At 36.8% G+C, this 24,340-nt stretch overlaps 1 protein-coding gene across 1 annotated transcript in view; it reads right to left on the reverse strand.

Annotated features, from left to right (window-relative positions):
• Nucleotides 1-24,340, reverse strand: part of adcy1a (adenylate cyclase 1a) — a 55,411-nt gene that overhangs the window by 7,616 nt on the left and 23,455 nt on the right. Inside the window, exons 5-15 of the mRNA XM_016267017.1 lie at nt 23,802-23,929; nt 21,660-21,818; nt 21,415-21,556; nt 19,972-20,127; nt 16,814-17,008; nt 13,211-13,308; nt 12,959-13,043; nt 3,538-3,627; nt 3,115-3,368; nt 2,700-2,826; nt 990-1,106 (exon numbers count right to left, since the gene is read on the reverse strand). Of these exons, the coding sequence (XP_016122503.1) occupies nt 990-1,106; nt 2,700-2,826; nt 3,115-3,368; nt 3,538-3,627; nt 12,959-13,043; nt 13,211-13,308; nt 16,814-17,008; nt 19,972-20,127; nt 21,415-21,556; nt 21,660-21,818; nt 23,802-23,929 (1,551 nt within the window). The remainder of the gene's footprint in view (nt 1-989; nt 1,107-2,699; nt 2,827-3,114; nt 3,369-3,537; nt 3,628-12,958; nt 13,044-13,210; nt 13,309-16,813; nt 17,009-19,971; nt 20,128-21,414; nt 21,557-21,659; nt 21,819-23,801; nt 23,930-24,340) is intronic.

A 24,340-nucleotide genomic window follows, 5' to 3' on the forward strand; every position in this document is an offset into this window, starting at 1 on the left:
ATACCACTGATCCAGGCTGTAAAATTAAATTACAATAAATTGTACAATGTTACAATAAATTTTGGTGCAAGAAAATATGACTAACATCATAAGTGGACTTGACAAAACAGTTGTACACTTTTTCCAAGCTATCATTATAGTAAAAAGAAGATTCATCAAGAAAACATTCCAGTGATGTTTGCATCTTGTGTGTACTTTTGCGTATGTGTCCAAGATTTTCACTTCCTTATGCCACTGTTTACAATATAATTCCATGCTCAGGAGAGGATGCTTGCTTCAGAGCTGCTGCAACAGATTTCAGGATGTCTGATTGCATCAATTCCTGTGAAGGATCTTGGACAGGAAAAGAGGCGAGCAGCATGTGTTGAGCATGCAGCAAACATAAAAAAAAATAAAACATAACAAAACGCATAACGGGAGTGCAATCACACATTCATTGTGTTCATGAGGCCTCACAAAGCCAGACGGAGCGGCTGAGCATTTACACTACCCACAATCACAATCTTATCTCATTTGCATGATCAAAACACAAGCTATCATCAAAGCATCTGCACTGACCTCTCAGCTGGATCGTAACAACATTGCTATGAAGTGGTGACTTTGGGAACTACAACATCTGACAAACCACAACCATCCCCACTTCACTTCATCTGAATATGCTATTTTGCTTAGAAATGTGTCACATTATTAGAAGTTAATTGGTTTCTCATGTTGTCTTTAAAGCAGCCCTATGTAACTTTTGACGCTCTAGCGGTTAATAAACAGAACCGCTAACCTAACCCTAACCCTAACACACACATCCCGCGGAAGAACATTCCAACCAGAGCTACTTCTCAGAGTTTATGTCTATGGCGATTCACGCAGGTATGTGTTACTCCGCAGCGGTGACGACCCGACCAGGCTACAATAGTCCAAATATAAGTACTTATTATAAGTGTATATAGTGCTGCTTTAAGGTTATTCTTTGTGATCTGTAAATGAAATCTGACCATGTTTCGTGGGTTGGAGAGCAGGAAGTGTTGAGCTACATGTGCAGGCAGAAGGTTGAACAGAATCCTCTTATTGTCCAACTTCACTCTCTCCATGTCATCTCTCTCCTCCTCAGCCTGTGGACAAAACACACAAACTGACATTTAACTGTATACTCATACTAGCTGTATTGCCTGTCACTGGATATTTTAAAGGTTAGGAATAAGATAATTTGTGTTTATATGGAATTATATTCTGAAAATAAAACATCCACTAGAGGACACTGTTACTGTTGTAATAGCTTGCTATCACAGTACTGATGATGCTTAAAGATATTCCACTAGTTAGTGTTTTCTGTTGACAATACTTACTGTTCAGAAGTTTGGGGACTTTTTATAAAAGAAATTAATCTTTTTATTCAGCGTGGTAAAGTCAGCACATTAAATTCACAGTATGTTACAAAAGATTTCTATATCAGACAAATGCTTTTCTTTTGAACTTCCTAAGAATTGTGGAAAAATTGTACCACAGTTTCCACAAAAATATTCATCAGCAGAACTGTTTTCAGCATTGATAATAATAAGAAATGTCTCTTGAACACCAAATCAGCATATTCGAATGATTTCTGTAGGACCACGTGACATTTTACGTAACCTATTAAAATAGAAATTGAATTAAATTTACATTTAAAAAGTATATAATATGTATTATATTATTATATTGTATATATAATATTATTTTACAATACTGTTGCAACTATTTTTGAATAAATCATTTCAGCCTTGGTGAGCAGAAGAGACTTCAATAAAAAAAGATTTAATTTTTTAGTGATCCCCAACATTTGAACAGTAGTGTGTGTGTGTGTGTGTGTGTGTTATTTTGTTGTATTTCTTTTACATTATTATTTATTACTATTATTTCTGGTCAATTCAATAATTTCAGTCAAATGATTCCCCCACTTGCCATTTTTCATACTTATATACAGGCACAGACTAAATCTGTGGACTTTTTTGCACGTTCATATAACTGAATTTTGGGAAACAATTTTTTTCCCAAAAGTACTTAAAAGTTCGCAAAGAACTGTGTTTTGCTCATATACAGTAGATTCTGTGTGAGCTCATTCATACTGTATGACCTAAGTAAAAAATAAATATATTAAAATGTATTTGGAATACATTTATTTTATGCTATGTATACTACAGATACATTTACATATTTATGTACTTAAATAATACCCTGCAATTGTACTTTTAGTATACTAAACAGATATTGTATACTTAAAGTCTGCTAATTTGGAACAACTTAATTTTGTACTTAATACACTTTAATTGTGCTGAAGTCCAACTAAAGATATACTGAAGTATATTTGATTGTGTACATTGGGTACACTTTAAATATCTTGCATTTAAAGACTGATATTATTCAAAAAATCCTACAATCCTCATCAATAGTGACATTAAAACATTTTAAGCTTAATATTAAGTAATGTGTATTGTGCACAAATAGTACTCCAAATAAATATTAATTAATTATATAATTATTTTATCATTTTTATGTCAGTAATCTCAAACAAAATGTCAGGAAAAATGTTAAGAGATTTGAACTATACTTGGTATGAAATAAATGTATTTTAAATATATTACTTTTTACTAAGTGATGCATTTACACACACACACACACACACACACACACACAAACCCTAATGTTTGCATATGCACAGGTGCACTCACCTGGGTGGCCCAGAGGTAGTCCAGTCTGAGTTTGAGATCCAGCTGTCTGCAGTGAAGCACCAAAGCTCCAGAAAACAGCAGCATTGCCAGAACAGGGTCATAGCTGTGTGTGTGAAAGAATCCACCTCTACACACACAAACACAATGACACCCATCAGATTATCAGATAAAACAGGGATTCAGCCTTTTGACCGAAAACATTTACTTTTAAATTTGCTCCCGAGTTAATAAATTAACATTTCAATAATTTAACAACACATTTACATGTTCTCAGTTCTCTGGTGTCAGTTAATGGTGACATTACTTGCAGGTAAACAAAATATTTCTCACAAATCCCAGTTTGGGTAACCCTGAGGTAATTAAACAAATATGAACTACAAACACTCCTATAACCTTTGCGTTTAGCTCGACTCACCCTATGGCCTTCCGATAGCTGCTAGTCTCCATGACGACAGTGTGGAGGATGTTGAGAAGGAGAAGCAGGAGGATCTTGGGTAGTGATGACACACGGAGGTACAGAGCCACAGATAGCGACGCCATCACACATGATAAAAATACGTACGGAGTGTATTTGCACACCCCGGAGCCCACGCTGGTCCCGTTGACGGTGACAACTGTCACCATGGAAACATTGGAATTCCCCTCCAGTGACCATGGTACACATTCCACCTGTGTAGGTACAGCAACACAAACACATTCAACATCAGAAAGAAACTAATAGATGAACACACATACATATATATATATATATTACATATGTTTTTATCAGTGTATATTCTATAAGCAACACCCTCAGTCATACAGTTGTCACTCTCTTCTACTGTACACACACACTCACCACACACCCCTGGGTCACGGAGTACATCAGCAGCACCAGAAACCCACACAGAACTGTTCTGATCTGCAGGGTCAGACAGTCAGGAGAGCACTGAGAACACAAAGATAGGAAAGAGCAATCAGAAAACCTGCAGAACAAAAGCACACAAACAACTAGATTTGGACATTTCCTGAAGAAAATTACTTCCATGATGCTAGAGCACTGTGGATGGCTGCTAGGAGGAGCTATGCTGTTCTGGATGGTTGTTAAGGTGCTATGTGGCTGATAGGTGGTGCTACGGTGTTCTGTGTGGTTGTTAGGTGTAGCTATAATGTTCTGGATGGTTGTTAAGGTGCTATGTGGCTGCTAGGTTTAAAAAAAAAAAATATTCTGCGTATGAACAATAACAACATAATTTAAATTGTACAACTTCACAGACTGGGACATAATATAACAAATTGTAATACATAATGTCACAAAAAATAATAATAGTAATAAAATAAATAAATAAATAAATAATTCAAATACAACAGCACTGTAGGGGATTAATTCAAATTACATTTTTGCTAATACATTTTTTGAAATAAAGTCATATTGATTAAACAAAACAAGTAATTTCCTGACTTTATATGTTCTCATAATTTTTAAGGCATCAGTATATAAAGTTAGCTCTTTTGTAAATATATTAAATTGGGGTGCAGTTTTCAAAACTTTACATTTGTGAATAAAAAATTTTACTATAAGAAATAGGCAATTTATAACAAAGTCTGCGTTTTTGTCCTCCAAATGTACACCAAATTTGACCATATCTCAACTGATAGATGGAAAAGAAGGTCCTTTATGTTTTATCCAATTAAGCACCTCATTCCAAAATGGATTAACCAAATTGCATTGAAAAAATAAATGTTCAACAGTTTCAATATCATTATTACAAATCTGACAAGTATTTGACTCCACATGAAATCTTAATCTTAGAAATTCTTTGGCTGGGTAAATATCATACATCATTTTAAAATGTATTTTTTTATATTTGGGTGGAAGGGGAAATAGAAGATATTTACTTCTGAATTCCTTTACTAATTTCCTACAAAGATGTCGAAAAATGTAATCTCTTCGTATACGACCAGGATAGCTTTTCTGCAAAAGACAATTTCTTATAATCTTATTTGTACACTTCTTATCAACAAAACTTATTTAGTCTAAATTAAGATCAACTATTCTGGGAATAAGCGTATAATATGTTAAAAATCATTTTAACATAATAACCATTGGTAAAGGAATACTTTTGATGACTTTTATATAATCTTTCTTCTCACAATTAAAACTGAATTTGGTACTGAAATCATTATAATTCCAAAAACTGCCATTTGTATCCATCATGTACAGCACTGACCAAATACATTTTTGCCACCACGCCTCCATAAACAAAGATTTTCTCTGAAACAATATACAACGGTCATTCCTTTAGGATACATTATGTAGGATAAATTGTGTTTGAATAACATCTTCCAATACAAGAGGACGTGTTTATGAAAAACAGATAGTTTCAGTGGAACTTTAGAAAGCTCAAAGTCGCATTGTAAAAAAAACTTTATACCGCCACATTTTTTAAAGAGACTGGATGAAATTGCAAACCAAAACGAATGCTCATTTTTTTATAAAAGATTGGAGCCATTTAAGTTTAAGAACCCCATTCATGATATCAAAATCAATTGCCTTTAGCCCACCTTCCTCATATTCCTTTATTATATAATTTTTTCCAATTGTAGTGATATTTATTTCTCCAGATGAAATCAAAATTCAATTTATTAATAGCTTTTATCTTTATGGTAGATATCGGCACTGAAGACCCTGGGTAAATTAACCTTGAAAGACTCTCTATTTTTGTTAATAATATTCTCCCGAATATTGTGATGTCCCTCTGTAACCAAAAGTTCAGATTGGATCTACATTTTTCAATATTTCTGTCAATGTTTAACAATTCTATTCTATCTTCATCTTTTGAAATTATAATTCCTAAATATTTTTTAATTGAAATATTATATAATGAGGACAAGGGGCAGTCAAGAATAGCCATCAGTTCACATTTTGATGTATTTAACTGTAATCCTGATGCTTTTTCAAAACATCTTACAGAGTGAAGTGCTAGGGGGATCTGCATTTGTTTTTTTTAAAAAAGGGTTGTATCATCAGCAAGTTGACTGATAATAATTTTGTGATCCATAAAGTTAATACCCGCAATATTCTCGTTCTTTAAAGGGGTCATATGATGCGATTTTTATTTTTCCTTTCTCTTTGGAGTGTTACAAGCTCTTGGTGCATAAAGAAGATCTGTAAAGTTGCAAAGACTAAAGTCTCAAATCCAAAGAGATATTCTTTATAAAAGTTAAGAGTCAGCCACGCCTACCTAAAAGGCTAACAATTCTGCAACCATAATAAACAACAGAGGTGAACTACCACAGCCCTGTCTTATACCTCTGTTCACCTGAAATCTTGGGCATGCTCCTTTGGGAAGAGCAACCAAACTATTTATGTCATTATACGACATTTTGATGATATTAATACATTTTGGTCCAAAACCAAAATGATAAAGAGCCTGGAAAAGAAAAGGGTGTTCGACCATATCAAAGGCTTTATAAATAAATCCATCGTCTTCAATTAAATTATTGTATTCTAAGATGTCAAGCACCAAACGAATATTGTTATGTATTGATCTACCCTTAAGGAGCCCAGATTGACTCTCACTAATTATTTGTGGAAGTCCTACTTTTAGTCTAGCAGATATCGCCCCAGTAAATATTTTGTAATCAGTATTGAGAAGTGTAATAGGCCGTAGATTATCTAAAATTATTTTATCCTTACCAGGTTTTGGAATTAAAATAATAAGACCCTGCTTCATCGTAGGCAATAAGTCATTATACATAATACAATCTTGTAGTGCTTCTAAAAGTAAATGTTTTAGAAGCACTTCCCAAAAGAACTTATAGAAGTCTGATGTAATTTGCCCGATTTCATTCTTTTAAGGGCTAGATCTAATTCTTGGACCGTCAAGTCCGAATCACATAATTCTTTGAATGAATTCTCAGTTTTAGGAATATGACTCTTCACTTTCTTAATCATTAGTATTATCATTGGAATGAGATGATGTATATAAATCTGAATACAATTGAAACACCTCATTTACAATAGTATCATTATCATAACATTATTTCTGATTTATTAATAAACTGCCTACAACATTTCTCTCTTGACATCTTTTTTTCAAGATTACAAAAGTATGAACTATTTTTCTCCCCCTCTTCCATGCATTTTGCTCTTGACCTCACATATGCACCCTTTGCCTTTCTTATATAAAGTTCATCCTATAAAGAATGTAAATTAATAAGTTTATCCTTAAACTCATTTGTTAAAATAGATTTACAACAGCACTTATTGATCTCCTGAATTAGCTGAATTTCCTTCTCGTCTCTTTTTTTATTAAGATTAATCGCATAAGTTATTGAGTATTCTTTATATTAAAAAAATTCCCATTTACTGCACCTAGGCATACATTTCTTACTAATATCAGTTATAATCTTCTTTATATATATTCCATAGTCTTCCTGATTCAATAATTCAGCGTAAAATTTTCAATACCCTTTAGTTCTACGAGAGTCTTCCTTTGGTTTTAAATTTAAATCAATTAAACAATGATCAGTTAATGGAGCACTAGAGATGGTACACTTACATACATAATTAGAAACAGCCTCAGTGCCAAGCCAGTAATCAATTCTTGATCTGGCATTATCAATCAAGTGGTTTGAGGAGCAGAAATTGTGAATAATATCATTGATTTGAGAGGCATTATATTTAGAGGGATGTCTGTCTAACCACTCATCTGGAGTCAAATTGAAATCACCACCAATTTAAATAAAATCTGTGGGGTAAGTGGACTTCAAATCCTTTATGATATTAGTAATAGAAAAAAGCAACTCTTTATTGGATGCGACTATTATATCCATACACATTTATCAAAATGAAAAATAATTTATCTAAACTGAGAACCATTGCTAGCCAATGACCATCGTCATCCGCTTTGTTAAAGATGATTTTACCAGGACATTTCTGAAAACAAACAGCGACCCCAGCAGATCGGTTCGAGCCATGACTAAAATACATCATCACCCCACTCATTACGCCAGAAAGGAACGTCAGAAGCTTCCGAATGTGTTTCCGAAAAATATCGGATTTTTGGCTTTTGCAAAAAAGGAAAATTCCTTTTATACCCCTTTCACACCCCTACAGTTTAAAGACACAAATGAAACTTCAGATAATAACGAACATGAAAACTATTCACTAATACTGAACTTTGAACTTTTTCCAAAAACGTTATCACTAGACAAAAGTTCAAACGAAATAAGTAATGCAGAGTCCCGCATTATTTGTCCTCCATCTCATCTTTCAGATGAAAATCTCTGTTCAAACACCAGTTAGTTCTCTGAAATACGTCTCCCATTTATGTATACATAAGGGCCCCGAAATCCAGCCGACTTTCCTTATGTCCTGGCTTGCTCAATTTTCGGCCACATCGCTCGTCTTGCCAGTCTATCTTCTCTTGTTAGATCTTCCGCGAATCTGATTCCAGCATTCTTGCACACCGCTGAGTCCTTCGTTCTTTTCCACACCTCATCCCTCACTCCTCTACGAGCAAAGAGAATGATTACTTCTCTGGATCTGTTCACCTCTTTTCTTCCCACCCGATGCACAACATCCACCGCGTCACCCAGTTGGAAGCGAATTCAGGGGTAATTTTAAAAAGAAGTTGGAGCACATCTTCCCTGATGTTTTCATTAGGCTTTTCCTTCATTCCTTTGATGCGAATGGACCATCTTCTCTTATATCTCTTGTAGCGTCTGCGTAGGATCATGCATGATAGTTGGACTGTTTATGGCTTAAAAGACCCCTTTTAGCCTTTTGACATTTGCATATAAATTACAGTTCTGGTCAGGAACTTTACGTTCGTATAAGGGGTGTAAATTGCCAAATGGTTCTTCGCCGTCAAGTAAGATTAGAACCAGCCCCACGAGCATCCTGCAATCTGATTTCAAACACATTCCACAAAAAGCTGTAGATGGCCAAACGAACACACACACACACACACCCAAACTAACACACACACACACATAAAGACATTTCTTTATTTTAGACTATAATTAATCAGTTATAATTGTATCTGGTATATGCATGTGGTCCTGATCTAAGACACGGCTTCTCAAATCACCATTTTCTTTAGTGAGCATGCTCACTTGATTTTCCATCATGTTCACTTTTTCTCTACATTCTTTCAACTCTTCGGCATGAATCTGCACAGCCTTTGCTATGCTGGTGATCATGGCGCTGTGCTGTTTTAGTTGCGCACTAATGTCTTCATGCTGCTCGTCAACTTTGACCCCAAGTGCTTTGATCGCTTCAAGGATAGCAGTATTAGATACATCGGCGGATGGGTCGATTCCAGGTGACTTTTTAGATTTTTTCCTACTTTGAGAATTTATCGGGGTGGGTGGGTCCGATTCACCTCTTTCTCTTTTGTTGGAGACATCGGCAATGTCCATATCATAGCAGTATACTTCCATTTGATCTTTAAACAAGTGACTACAACAAAAATACGTTATCCACCAGGTGACTTTTAGATTTTTTTCCCACTTTGAGATTTTATCGGGGTGGGTGGATCCGATTCACCTCTTTCTCTTTTGTTTGAGACATCGGCAATGTCCATCTCATAGCAGTGTACTTCCATTTGATCTTTAAACAAGCGACTACAACAAAAATGCGTTATCCACCTTGAGAATATCAGTGCCGGGTATAATGAACAGATAATTACAACCAATAATTGGAGTGTAAAAGCATCATTTATGAATTAATTCGGGACTCATTAATGGAGCAGATAAAAGTCGACTGCTCAGTCTTGCCTCCCTCCATGTGGCTGCTAGGTGTTGCAAGGTTGCTCTGAGTGGTTGTTAAGGTGTTGCTATGTGCCTACTATGTGGTGCTAGGATGTTCTGGATGGTTGTTAGGTGGTAGGCCACCTATCTCTCAAATGGACCATTGACACTCTATCTACAATCTCAATTAGGAGTGTCAATGGTCCATTTGAGAGATAGGTGGCGGTAATGCACTTATAAGTCTGCAATCTGCCGTAAAGCAAGAAGAAGAAGAAGAAGACGCGCCACGTGCCGGCTGTCGAGGACGCGCTCAGGACGCGCTCAGGACAGTTCAAACATTGCAGTGCATCAGAGGTAAAACACTATATAAATACTGTTCAGTTTCTTGCACAGACCGATCGTTTCGTGTCTTTACACATCAATGTATCGTCACGAGCAGGTGGGTTTAATTTGGTTTTGTTTGTGTATGGTTTTTTTTACTCTCAAAGCCGTGATTCCCACTCACTTCCATTATAAGACTGACAGACTGCAAAGGTTTGAGTTAAAAATCTTCGTTTGTGTTCTACTGAAGAAACAAAGTCACCTACATCTTGGATGCCCTGGGGGTAAGCAGATAACAACATCAAATTTTCATTTTTGGGTGAACTATCCCTTTAAGGTGCTATGTGGCTGCTAGGTGGTGCTAATTTTCTCTGGGTGGTTGTTAGGGTGTTGATATGTGGCTACTATGTGGTGCTAGGATGTTCTGTATGGTTGTTAGGTGGTGCTAGGTCGCTCTGGGTAGTTGTTAAGGTGTTCCTATGTGGCTGCTAGGTGGGGCTAGGGTGTTCTGGGTGGTTGTTAAGGTGTTGCGGTGTGGCTACTATGTGGTGCTAGGATGATCTGGATGGTTGTTAGGTGGTGCTAGGTTGCTCTGAATGGTTGTTAAGGTGCTATGTGGCTGCTAGGTGGTGCCGTGGTGTTCTGGATGGTTGTAAGGTGGTGCTAGATTGCTCTGAGTGGTTGTTAAGGTGCTATGTGGCTGCTAGGTGGTGCCGTGGTGTTCTGGATGGTTGTAAGGTGGTGCTAGATTGCTCTGAGTGGTTGTTAAGGTGCTATGTGGCTGCTAGGTGGTGCCGTGGTGTTCTGGATGATTGTTAGGTGCTGCTAGGTTGCATTGGGTGATTGTTCTGTGATTCTGGGTGATTGCTAGGTGGTGCCAGGAAGTTATGGATGGTTGCTAGGTGTTGTCATGTGGTTGCTTAGATGTTCTGTTGGGATGTTACTATAGGTGATGGCACGCCAAACTGGGTGCTTTCCAAGGTGTTGTTATGATGGTTGTTAGGTGGTGCAAGGGTGCTCTTCGTGGTTGTTAGGCTAATGCTCTGTGTTTACCACAAAGTTTCTGCCATTTTGTTCTGGATTGTTCCTAGGTGATGCCAAGGTGCTCTAGATGGTTGTTGATGTGTTTCTTTGTAATTGCTAAAATGTTGCACAGGTGATCTGAATAGTTGCTAATGTACTCTCAGGAGTTTTAGGGTGTTTCTATGTGGTTGCTTTGATGTTTCCAGGGTATTGTGGATGGTTCCAATGTGGCGCTAAGGAGCTCTGGGCAGTTGTTGGAGTGTTTCTATGTGATTGCTACAGTGTTGCTAGGCTGATCTGAATGTTTGCTAAGGTACTCTGGGTGGTTGTAAGGGTGTTGCTATGTGGTTGCTTTGATGTTGCTAGGATGTTCTGAATGGTTTCAAGGTGGTGCTAAGGAGCTCTGGGTGGTCGTTGAGGTGTTTCTATGTGATTGCTACAATGTTGGCAGGGTGATCTGGACAATTGCTAGGGTGTTTATAGGGTGTTCTGGATGGTTGCTAGGGAACTCTAGGTGGTAGTTAGGGTGTTGCTATATGGTTGCTTTGATGTTGCTAGGATGTTCTGAATGGTTTCGAGGTGGTGCTAAGGAGCTCTGGGTGGTCGTTGAGGTGTTTCTATGTGATTGCTACAATGTTGGCAGGGTGATCTGGACAATTGCTAGGGTGTTTATAGGGTGTTCTGGATGGTTGCTAGGGAACTCTAGGTGGTAGTTAGGGTATTGCTATATGGTTGCTTTGATGTTGCTAGGATGTTTTGAATGGTTGTGGTACTAAGGAGCTCTGGGTGGTCGTTGGGGTGTTTCTATGTGATTGCTACAATGTTGCTAGGGTGAGCTAGATAGTTGCTAGGGTATTTATAGGGTGTTCTGGATGGTTGCTAGGAAATGCGGTGTGGTTGTTAGAGTGTTGCTATATGGTTGCTTTGATGTTGCTAGGATGTTTTAAATGGTTCCGAGGTGGTACTAAGGAGCTCTGGGCGGTTGTTAGGGTGTTTCTGTGTGATTGTTACAATTTTGCTAGGGTAATCTGGACGGTTGCTAAGTTACTCTGGGTGGTTGTTAGGGTGTTTCTATGTAGTTGCTTTGATGTTGCTAGGATGTTCTGTATGTTTCCAAGGTGGTGCCATGGTGCTCTTTTTGTAAGATATTCTGGATGATTGCTTGGTGGTGCTAGAGTGCCCGGGGTGGATGCTATGTTGTTGCTGTTGTATTCTGGGTATTTGCTTACGTCCAAGTTATTTTTTATTTTTTTATTTTAGGTGTCATTCATGTCCACATATGCTTTTACATTGTACTTATATTTAAAAAAAATGCCTGAATGTAATTAATTTCTGTAACTACATTTATAATTACACTGCTGACCCATCCCTTACACCTACCCATACCACCAAACCTGTCCCTAACCTTACCGTATCCCACCTCAGCAGCAGCAAAAGTGTTTTTTCAATACAATATAAACACAATAAGTACATTGTACATATTTTTTTATGTAAGTACGTAGTAGTTAAAGGGTTAGTTCACCCAAAAATGAAACTTAGCCTGTGTTTTACTAGGCATGCTAGGTGTATATGACTTTCTTCTTTCAGACGAATCCAATCGGAGTTATGGGTCAATATCAGGATAGAGTGAGTGGCGTTCAATCCTTACAATACTCAAAAATGTGGGTTTTAATTTCCCATTCACTTTATGTCATATCATAAATAGTAGACACTCAAGTACTATAGAAACATATTAGCTGAGCTCCCACACATTTTTTTTGTTAATTATAGGCCATTATTCAAAGCATAAACTATAAGATATGTCTACCCTGTCATGGGTGTCACGAATCTATGCGTTTTTGTAAGAAAGATATCCATATTTCAAACGTAATAAACACTTTTCTCTCACTTCCGGTATCTGTTGTGCGTGGAAACCTTTCCGGCGGAAGAAGAAAGTCATATACACCTAGGATGCCTCGAGGGTGAGTAAATCACAGGCTAATTTTCATTTTTGGGTGAACTAACCCTTTAAGGCCACCTAATATAAATTGGGAATGAATTATCTTTTTTGAAAATCTAAAAATGCAGAAAGTTTTGAATGAGGGATAGGTTTAGGGGTAGGGGATAGAAAATACAGTTTGTACAATAGAAAAATCATTATGACTATGGAGAGTCCCCAACCTGGATACCAGTGTTACCTGCACATGAGTGATGTGAAGGTACATCACACTTGCCATGTGGAAACACAAACAGAGAACCAGCAGAATCACAACCAGAAGACCTCTGCAGCAAGAGAAAGAAAGAGAAAAAGGGAGAATGTTATATGCATGCATGTTGTGTGATGCAGTGACCTGAGCATCTAAAATGTGTGATCAATTTAGTGTGTCTAGCAAATAAAGAAAAGGTTTGTTATGTTGATGTATCAGGTATTGTGTGTGTGATTTACATACTGAGGAATGATGAGAAAATAGACCACTGCAAAAAATGAGGTGAGGACAAGCGAGATAACCACCGCACTGATGAAGGCATCGTCATACACTTGCTGATACTGCGTGACAGAGAGAGACAGAGACAATTTGATAGGTTGTAGCAATTATGCAATCAGTTTATCTACAGTACATGTGTGTAAAGGTGTTTCTTCAACTACTGTATGGGTGCGTTTGGAAAATAATCTCCTAAAACAGGTTTTCCCTGCACCATCATGCACGAATGTAATTTCCACCATATTTATTCCACAATTAATTTTGTGATGGAAATGACAACAATGGAATGGCTTATTTATTTATTTTATTTTATTAAATTAAAGTTTGACTCTTTTGTCTTGTTGTGGCTAATTTTACAACTAGCATTTAATCCTAAACACACACAATTATATACAATTTCCAGACAATTACATATTTTCACAAGATTCGATCAAATTACAGCTTGATTGAAAATAAAAACACACAAAAATATTCTGTTCTGTTCAAATGATATTTATGTTTTTTCTTTGTGTTCTTTACATCTCTTATTACATGTGTGCTATTCACCAACCCTGTTGTCTCCTTGGTAACAAATAACACTTTAACAAACTTCATGAAGTGCAAAACTGTTGGCTGTGATGAAAATGATGCCACAACTGATGGACAGTTTGAGTAAAACTAATAATAATAGAATTGTTAAATATATATCCATTCAGTGCCAGGGAGTAACTAGTTACATGTAACTAAATTACATAGTTAAATTACAAAATAAATGTAATTGTAATCAGTTACATTACTTTAATAAAGTAATTGAAATAGTTACACTACTTATTTGCAATCTGTAACCTATTTCCAATGTAACTTCCCAACACTGTATTCAGTGCAATGCAAACGGAGATATCGTCTTTTAAAATTCTGGCAGCTTAATGCCTACAAAAACGGCTCATAGGGATTACAACGAGTTACTTCCTGGGTTCGTTACGTCACGAACCCAGATAAACCCCACCCTCGAGAACATGTAACAAGGGGGCGAGGCCATGTTGTGCTGCTTTAGAGAAGAGGAAGAGAAAACTAGCGGTGCACATAAAAATCTATTCATATATGAATCGCAATTCTGTCTTCTAACGATTCTAATGGATTCACAAGTTTAAAAATCCTTGTTCTAAAGCAGCGGTTCTTAATACTGTTCCTCGCGTCGCCCTGCCCAACTCTCTCTCTCTCTCATTCAGATCATCAGCTCAGCTCCAACAATGGACTGTTCCATTTATACACTTATTTTCACATAGCTATGAGAAGCGTTAAACATGGATGCGCGTGCGGTTGCCGTACTGTATTAAAGCTTTAATCTGGATAAAACTGTATATTAAAAGCAAACAGAAGCAGTAGCATTTACAAATAACAGCGTTTCTAAAAGTATGAGACAACAACAAACAAAAAACATACCATTAAGAGCCATGTGCTTGCACAGGTTCTGCACGATCCTCTTCAATAATATCCTCTGCGTTTCAATCGGGCTCAAATTGATAAACAATATTGACAACGTCATTGTTTACGATACAACCAGAGCACATGCCGCTGAGCCGAGGGGCGTGACGTTTAGACACGCGCTAGAGGCGAATTAGCCAATCACAACACACTGGACCAGCTAACCAATCTGAGCCCAATGCATAGTTCTGAGGGAGGGACTTCATAAAAGCAGGAAATGATCAGCGATTTATAGGATTTATAGGAGAAGGGACAGAGCGGTGTGGAATAAAGATAAATTATGTGAAAAAGAATGCGGTTTTTTTTTTTAAATGAAACATTAACACATATTAGACTACAGCCTAGAATAAAACCAGTCAACCACCCCTTTAAATCTACAGGCATTTTAAAAAGTAGCAAAGATAAACAATGAGACATTGTAAAGTTTCTAAGAAATTTAAAAAATGTATTAAAACATTTAAATAGTTCAATTCTGATAAAAAATCTATACGTAAAAGTGTCCAAAGTTGAAGAAAGACCTGTGTGTGTTCATGTAAGCATATGCTTTGTTGTATCTCTTGTAAGTGTCACAAGTAACATGTAGCACAAGTAGCAGCCTGCAGGAGATCAATGCAACACGCTGCTTTGTGCGTCAGCTTCATTAGAGTATAAAACCAGCATTCCCCTCTTTATAAGAGCCAGATGCAATTTCATTATACTCCCAGAGAGAGCAGGGAAAGCCACTGCGCTCCTGCACGCACGAGCATGTGTGTGTGTGTGTGTGTGAGAGAGAGAGAGAGAGAGAGAGAGAGAGAATATATGTCGTGAGTCTGACAGATTTTCCCAAATCATTACTGTTGCCCCCATTCTGTTAGGGTGGGTGGACGTCTTACATGAATCGAAGATGGGAGGGATTGGAGAGGACTGAATATAGGCAAAGAAATAGAGAACAGAGCAATGGAGAGAGCTAGTGAGAAAGGAGAGCGCGAGAGAGATGAGGGGGAGAGAGGATGTTGAAAGTGAGAGGAGACAGGGAGTCACGAAGCACAACAGAACAATGCGGGGGATGCGGCGTGTGTGTCTGAGGAAATTCTTCAATCCATCTCTCTCACATTTCGCCATGTCACTTCTGCCAATGCACTACTGCTGTATTAGGGGCAGGTTGTCACACTTTTCACTTCGGCGAATATTTCCTAGAGTAGGTTTATTTTGTTCAAGTTTCTGCATAGCCATACACCACCATTCAAAAGTTTGGGGTCAATTTTTTTTTTAAGAAATCGATACTTTTAGTCTGAAAGGAGTCTTAAGTGGATCTTTAGTGACATTTAAGACATTTATAGTGTTACAAAAGATTTCTAATTCAAATAAATGCTGTTCATTCAGCAAAGAATCCTAAAAATGTGTCACAGTTTACATAGAAATATGAAGTAGCACAACTGTTTTCAACATTGATAATGAAATATTTAATATTGTTAAAATTGCAATAATTCACAATATTTTTTATTGTTTTTTGGATCAAATAAATGCAGGCTTGGTTAGCATGAGAGACTTCATTCAAACACATAAAAAAAGACTCCAGAATTTTCAGTGGTAGTTTCCTTTAAAGTCTTGGCTTTTGAAACAATTAATTTTAATACAGTTGACCAACAGCGGGGCATGTTGTCACACTATATGGGGTAAGTTGTCACAATTCAGCTTGCCATTAAACACTGTATTGTTGACTTTTCAGCTGTATTTAAACAGTAAAATATTTAAATAACAAAACAGAAAAAAAAAAATTCATGGCACAGCAAAAATGTAAAAGGAAACTTTATCATACCTTTGTTTTGGCCAACAAACATTTCAATTAAATATAATTTAAATAAATGTATAACATTTAAAACCAGACATTTATTTTTAAAAATGACATTAAAATCTGGGGGTCAGATGTATGTCTTTGTGGTTTTATGGAGATTACTCATTTAACCAGCAGCTGTAGCAAGAAATCATTCTATTTTAAAAGGTTCAAACCCTCTCTGTGACAACTGTCCCCATGTGACAACTAGTCCTGCTCTCACATACATGTTTACCCATCATGCAGATGCATTAAACATTTAAGCCAGCCTTGTGGGTCAAGTGTGTACTCACTCTCTGCTCTCTCTCTCTGCTCCTGTATGTGAGGGTAATGAAGTTGAGGTCTGCCGTCTCTGACTCTGTCTGTCGTGCTTCTATCAGACGGCCGATGTAACGGTTCACTCTGGTCCCGGGAGAGTTCTGCACCATGCCTGCCGAAAATGACGTCCGATTGCGCAGCTTCTCAGAAGCTGTTCGTAGCGCTCGTCTCTGGAAACACAGGGAAAATTTACAGTATCGCAGATTCCAAATTTGAAAATTCAAGTTTAGATATAAATAACTTCCAACTGAAATGAAGATTTTCAGGAAATAGTGTCATAAATTTTGGTTTCTTCTATATGCAAAGCTATATGATTTCAGAAGATTTAAAATATATTGCCAGGAGTCATATGGACCTCTTTTATGGTGCTTTTTTGAGTTTGACAGAGTTAACATTACAAAATGACTTTATTTGTGTGCATACAGGTTTACAATGACATGAGGATGAGTACATGATTACAAAAGTTCATTTTAAGGTAAACTACCCCATTACAATTAGGTAAAAAGAAAGAACAGCACACTCACGTGTACTTTTAAACTCATCTACACACACATCAACAGTACATGGTGACAGATGGGTGTTCAACACATCTCAGCATATTTTCTCACACATGAAATGGTGATAAGATGTTTAATTATGCACTGATACAAGTCAAAACACACACACACACACACAGAGAGTCAGACATGATGAGAACAGTAAATCTGCAGTAGTGATTGGATCTGTGTGCAATCATCCACTCATCTGAAGGAGTGGCATTAGAAACTGCACTGGATTAACACAGTGAATGTGATTTGTGTGGGTGTGAAAGGTGACTTCGGGTGATTTTGGGATCTTGGATTAATAAATGTTGGAGGATTTAAAAAAAACAGCAATCACAATATATCAGCAGCAATGGAACTTTTCAATGACTGGTTGTGACATCATGACATGGTGATGTCTTAGCTCATAAATATTAATTGAGTTTTCAATATTCATGAGCCAAACCTTTGTAAATTTGGTTGTTGTGCAGATACACTTGACTAAATTAGGGCAGACCATTCTTATATGCCACTTCGATTGAACATCAGACCACAATTAATTTTAATTTCTCAAGTTAATAGTGAATAAGTGTTCCCTATTCTAAAGTGTTACCAATTTTACCTCATAAACTCAGTAATCTTAAACTGTAACAGGAGTGGTTTTATGCTTAAAGGGGTCACATGATACAATTAAAATTGTTCCTTTCTCTTTGGAGTGTTACAAGCTCTTGGTACATAAAGAAGATACGTAAAGATGCAAAGACTAAAGTCTCAAATCCAAAGAGATATTCTTTATAAAAGTTAAGAGTCAACCACGCCTACCTAAAACGGCTTGTTCTAACACGCCCCCACATGTCTACGTCACGATGTGGGAAGATTTGCATAACGCTGCCCAAATGTTCACGCAAAGAAAGAAGGCGTAATTTTGATTCTCGCTGTAGTATTGTTGTTGCCGTGTGTTTCGTTGTGAAAGCGAAACTACTTTGTTTGGCCTTCCAAAAGAGGACGATATCCGCTTCGTCATGCCTAGAGCTGATCCGTGCTGGTCGTTGAGGGAATACATCAACTTCGCGCTGTGGATCACCGGATCGGCTTTCACCGTGGACGAAGTGGAGTCCAGCCCGGGGTCGTCACATGTGGTTGCCGCGAGTCCGCCGGCCTCTAGCTCTAGCTGCCGGCTCTTTTGGAAGGACACGACTAGAAATCAGTGGTTAAGTTGTATTTACAACACTGTTCCAGAGCAGTTCAACCCAAATATTAAGATGTGTGCAACATTTAATGGAGGACTGTTTCCTGATCCTGGTAGAGTAGACTACAATGCCGGCTGTTCTGACTCACAGTCTGTAAGTACGTTTTCATTTAAAGGATTTGCCACTGATGGTTCAAATGTGAGTTTTGAGCAGTGTAGAGCAGCGTTTGTTGTTTGTCATTTCTCTGATCACAAATGCAGACATGGTTTTATGTTTACGCAGTGCGATGCAAAGCAGCGCATAAAAAGACAGTATAAGTCATTATAATCCGTAATTATGTCCCCACTGGATGCAACAAATGCCTCGTTTGTAATGAGTTTTATTGGTTTTGTCTGGTCGTGCCGGGAGACGGCATCACAATATGGTAAGGGGCGTAACATTTCTGTCACACGCTTGAGGTATTCGGCCTATCACAACGCACTGGATAGCTGGCCAATCAGAGCACACCTCGCTTTTCAGAACGATGAGCTTTGAGGTGGGGCATAGAGGAGAAACAATAATGTACAGTATGTGGAAAATAATGTGGTTTTTTAACCTTAAACCACATAAACACATTTCATAAACACAAATACACAAAATAAAGTTATTTTTAGCAACATCATATGACCCCTTTAAATCTGTTTATGTTTGGACAAAATAAAACCAAATGACCTTCATAGCCAGGTGTAATATACACTTAAATATAAATATTTCTTAATATTCATTAGAGTTTTGTTGTACTGTATAAGTAATTATAGTATGAGTTCAGCCAATCACAGTCATTTGTATGACTAAACTATCACTTTCATTCATTTTGCTGCTGTCGACGCAGGGATTTTGTGGGTCAGTGGGTAGATGTTTGGTTCAGACATCTGTCTTATTTTCTTTTTTTAAATAGTTAACTCTTTGAAATAATATCAGATGTTACAACTGTAAGGCTGGAATACATTACATGACTTTTAAGAAGAATTTAAAGACACAAGGTATCATACACTTCTGTTGTTCTGAACACAACAAACTCACACAGAAACTTACGCCTTGTTGCTGGGAGACACATGACAAATGAAAACAATGTGTTCTAAAATTGTCTCAAAATATCAAACAGTATCAAACAGAGTCTGTGACTATCATACACTATGCAATTTCTGTGAAATTTGTCAATTCAAACTGTCCAAAATCTGCAGGCTGGCTTGTTCAGACTGCAAATCAAGGCAAAAAATAATAATTTGGCAAAGGTTGTGTAGGGTATTCCTTATATTCCGGATGTTAAAACAATTTTAACAAACTAGAAAATTATTTAATATCAGTCAACTATGTTTATTTGATGTGAAAAAAGTGGCAGGCCATTGCCACCACTGGTCCTCCTTGCTAATAATCACGCACCTTGTCATCATCCTCACAGGTCATGACGTTGGAGAAAGGGATCTCAGCCTTGAACATCTTTCTGCAGTGCATGAGCTGCACCAGCAGGTAACAGACTGTCTTAAACTTCATCCTTTTCGCTGGTTTTATGTCTGATAGGATCAGCCCAGGAAAAATCTGCAGAGAGAGAGAAAAAGAGGGGGTGGGAAGAAATGTGGAATGAGGAAAGAGAAGAGATTAACTGAATGTGAGAAAATGGCTGCGGTGACTGTTGGCTGAAAAAAAAAGTAGTGACTTAAAAAAGTGATATAAAGAAGATGCTTCTAATCCATTTGTAAAGAACTCCGGATGGACTAGGATGTTTGTAAGGCTTTTGATTGTGCATGTGTGGATCATTTTATTGCATTGCACTCATCTCTCAGATCTGGAAGCTACAGTTAAGATAGAAACTCAAAGCTTTAACAGAAATAGACATCTTATGGGTGTTAAGGTTATCAGACCTTAGAGAGACTTGTGTTTAAACAACCATTTAAACATTTGGGGTTGGTAAGATATTTAAAAAATGTCTCTTTTCATTTATTTGATGGAAAAAATGCATCAAAAGCCTACATTTTTTAATATTATTACAATTTTAAATATATGTTTTTCTATTTTAATATATTTTAAAATGCTATTTATTTCTGTGATATCAAATATGAATTTTCAGCATCATTACTTCAGTCTTCAGTGTCACATGATCATTCAGAAATCATTCTAATACGGTGATTTGCTACTTAAGAACGGTTTATAATTATTATTATCATCAATGTTGAATATAGTTGTGTTGCTTAATATTTTTGTAAAAACCATGGTATATTTTTTTCAGGATTGTTTGATGAATACAAATTTCAAAGTTCACAACAATCGTTTGTCCAGTTGCATGCTGAGAACGTCTTTAAGAATGAATAATTCCTATATTGTCCACAGGAATGAATACTACTATAACTTTAGCAATAAAATAGCAATAACAAGAAGCAAATAGTTCATGGCTGTATCGTAAATATAGTCTATTAGCTATTGTAAATATAGTCTATTTAAATGTCCCACTTCCTATTTCAAAAGGAAAGACAGCTGCTCATCAACTGACTTCAGAGGTGCTTTAAAAAAGCTAAATGGGTAAATGGCTCTGTTTTGTTGTCAATAATTGTTAATCAAAAGCAGTCATTTTCTCAACCAGTAAAATTACCAAATCTTTACAGCCAATGTAGTCATGGAGGAAGAGAAACATAATACTACCCAATAATATTACTGCCTAAGTTATGCCCGCTTTTCACAATCCAGTCAAATTCTGGAAAAAATGCAAGTTTCCCTTGTACTTTATTTACAGTTTAGTTTAATAAAAAAAAACACCACATTCCTGAAGTGAAATGCTTTACTATAGTGTGGTTTCATGTTTTGTATGATGTGATGATGAGGTGTTTGTACCTTGCGTCTGTGTGAGGGCACGATGAAGAATGTCTCGATGGCATGTTTGCTAAGGAAAGCGTGTCTCTCGTGGCCTAATCCCGGCTCTACCTCGTAATCTCCATTCAGACATTCCAGCGTTGCCCTGGTGATATGAACCTTCCTGTTTGGGGAGGGGCAAACAATCACACTCTCACCTTTCTGCTCATATAGGAAGAAATGGCATAAATATCTGAACATGTTTTTAAATGTGGTGAGTGACTGACCCAGGCAATCCTCCTGCCTCCATCATGTTAGCCAGTGTCACATCATTGGACCAGACGTCATACTGCCACTTGCGGAGCCCCAGAACCCCGCAGAGCACACGGCCCGTGTGCAAACCCACACGCATGTTCAGGTCCACCTCAGTCGCTTCCGCAACAGACCTGATTATATATTCACAAAAAAGGTCAACTTTTCATTTTCGATATATGAGTCGAAATAATTCTTCATCCACAGAAGAATGAAGACGAAGAATTAAAAAACAGAAGTTTTCAGTTACAGATTCAGTTTTAGAAATGGGTTCTCCAAACATTTCATACTAATTTACTAATTTAGGTAATACATTTTGCCAAATTTAGGCGATATCAAAATGCTGGCAACCAATAGAGCTTTTTATAAGCCATTGATAGCCTTTGACTGGAACCTTTATTTCATGTGAGTGCACATAATTTCAAACATTCATCCAAAGTACAATTTATTTAAGTGCTAAATAAATAAACGTTTAAATAAATTAACTGATTTAAAAGAAAAAGTGCAAATATCAGGAAATTGTAATTCCAAACCAGGGAACTGGAAAGGTCCTTCAAATTTTTAGTTATAATCTGCTGTTCAATATCTTATTGTCTAAATATTACTTGAAAATAACATTTGCTTATAAACTATAGTGATGTCCAAGTTGTCTGTTTTTTATTGTTTTTTTTTATTATTAATTTGTTAAACCATTGTAAATCATTCATTAGTAGATCAAAAGATTAAACTGATTTGAATTTTTTTTTTAATTGCGATGAAAAGTAGCGACAGCTATTTTCTTCCATACTATGACAAATTTGAGTGAAATAGAATATGCAAAAGAAAAAATGTTTTATACATATAGGGTGGGACTTTTTGTTCATCAAGTTTCGATGAGGGTTATTATAACTAAAAATAAAACTAAAAACATTCTCATTACTTAAAATATAACATTAACTGAAATAAAATCAAATAAAATAATTTAAAAAGTATTTTATTTCAGCTAGTCATATTCATTTTGTTTAACTCGATGTACAAAAATACCTAAAACCTAAGTAAACATTTCTAAAAACTATATGGACATTAAAGTTTAAACACACAAAAAAAAAAAATTTTTTTTAATTAAAATTAAAATGAAAACTAAGGCAAAAAAAAAAACACAATAGTAACTCAACAACACTAAAATAACACTAAATGATTAAAGATGTCCGGCAATGCCGCCAGAAAGAAATTTGTGGTATATCACAAAAAGACTGAGTTTTGACATTTCGATAACAAAATTAAGGTAAAAAATAAAAAAGGAACATATGCATGGATGAATCATATACAATAAGTTCTATAGCAAATAGATCTTAAATGTATTTTAAATCACCACGTATAATCACCATAACAAACAAAATCACAGAAAGGTCCTAGAAAAATTCATTGGTGAAAACCTGTGGGAACCCTGAACACTATATTTTCCCATCTAGAAAACTAGAGTCAGGTTTTTTGCCTCTTTTTCAAAAGCTCTTTATTCTTTTCTCATCCCTCACTATAATGCCGGATCTGATGATTGAAGAGAGAGAAAGCTTTGGCAGGAGGAATTTCTTCTCTGTTTGCTACCAGCACAAAGCAGGAGATCTGCACTAATGTGAGACAGAAAGTGTGTGTGTGTGAGAGAGAGAGAGAGAGAGAGAGAAAGATGTCTTTCTGTGTGAGTTCTGGTCCGCGTATGCATGTGTGTGTGTGTGTGTGTGTGTGTGTGTGTGTGTGTGCGTGTGTGTGTGTGTGTGTGTGTGCATATTCTAGCACCTGTGTGAGGTGATAAGAGACTGCAGCAGTGAAAGCCTCTTTAAAATCCAGACCAGTGTGTGTGTGTGTGTGTGTGTGTGTGTGTGCGTGTGTGTGTGTGTGTGTGCATATTCTAGCACCTGTGTGAGGTGATAAGAGACTGCAGCAGTGAAAGCCACCTTAAAATTCAGAGCAGAGAAATGAATATAGTGGAGCAGGTCTCTCACACACATACACACACACACACACACAAATAAAATCACTATAGCTTTCAAATACAGTCTGTCAGATGATCGTAGCTGCTGCTGCTGGCCGGCTCAGTGACTGCTGTTAAAACAAAATGAGATTTGGCCACAAACACTCACGTGATGGTGTCGATCATGTCCAGACCCATCTCCACACAGCAGTGAGCATGGTCCGCTTTGGGCTGGGTCAGGCCGGACACACAGTAATAACAGTCTCCCAAGATCTTAATCCTCCTGCAATGGTTTTCCTGCCAATCAGACGCATAGAAGTATGATGGGAGTTTTAAGAGACACACAAAGTCAATAAATTGGATGTGTAGTTGAAAGCAAGTCTGATGATTAATGTCACTTATCCTCCAGGTTATACAGAATCTGATTTCTTACATATGTACGCAATTTATGAGTCACTGAAAGAATGATTATAGTACTGCTAAAACAAACTATTAGGATTTTCCCTATTTTGACAGTTAATAAATGAGCAGATGAGTTTACTTACCTATAAAAATGAAGAAATATTATATACACTTCTATGTTTTTGTGCTTTGTTTTTCACTTTATTTGGAACTTGCATTCCAAGTCACAAACTGCCTATAGCAAAATTATGTATTGATAAATAGGTTTATAGTGAATTTTCAATGTGTTCTCTGTTGGGGGGGGGG

The sequence above is a fragment of the Sinocyclocheilus grahami genome, unplaced genomic scaffold, assembly GCF_001515645.1.
Source record: "Sinocyclocheilus grahami isolate Dianchi unplaced genomic scaffold, SAMN03320097.WGS_v1.1 scaffold35.1, whole genome shotgun sequence".
NCBI lineage: Eukaryota > Metazoa > Chordata > Actinopteri > Cypriniformes > Cyprinidae > Sinocyclocheilus > Sinocyclocheilus grahami.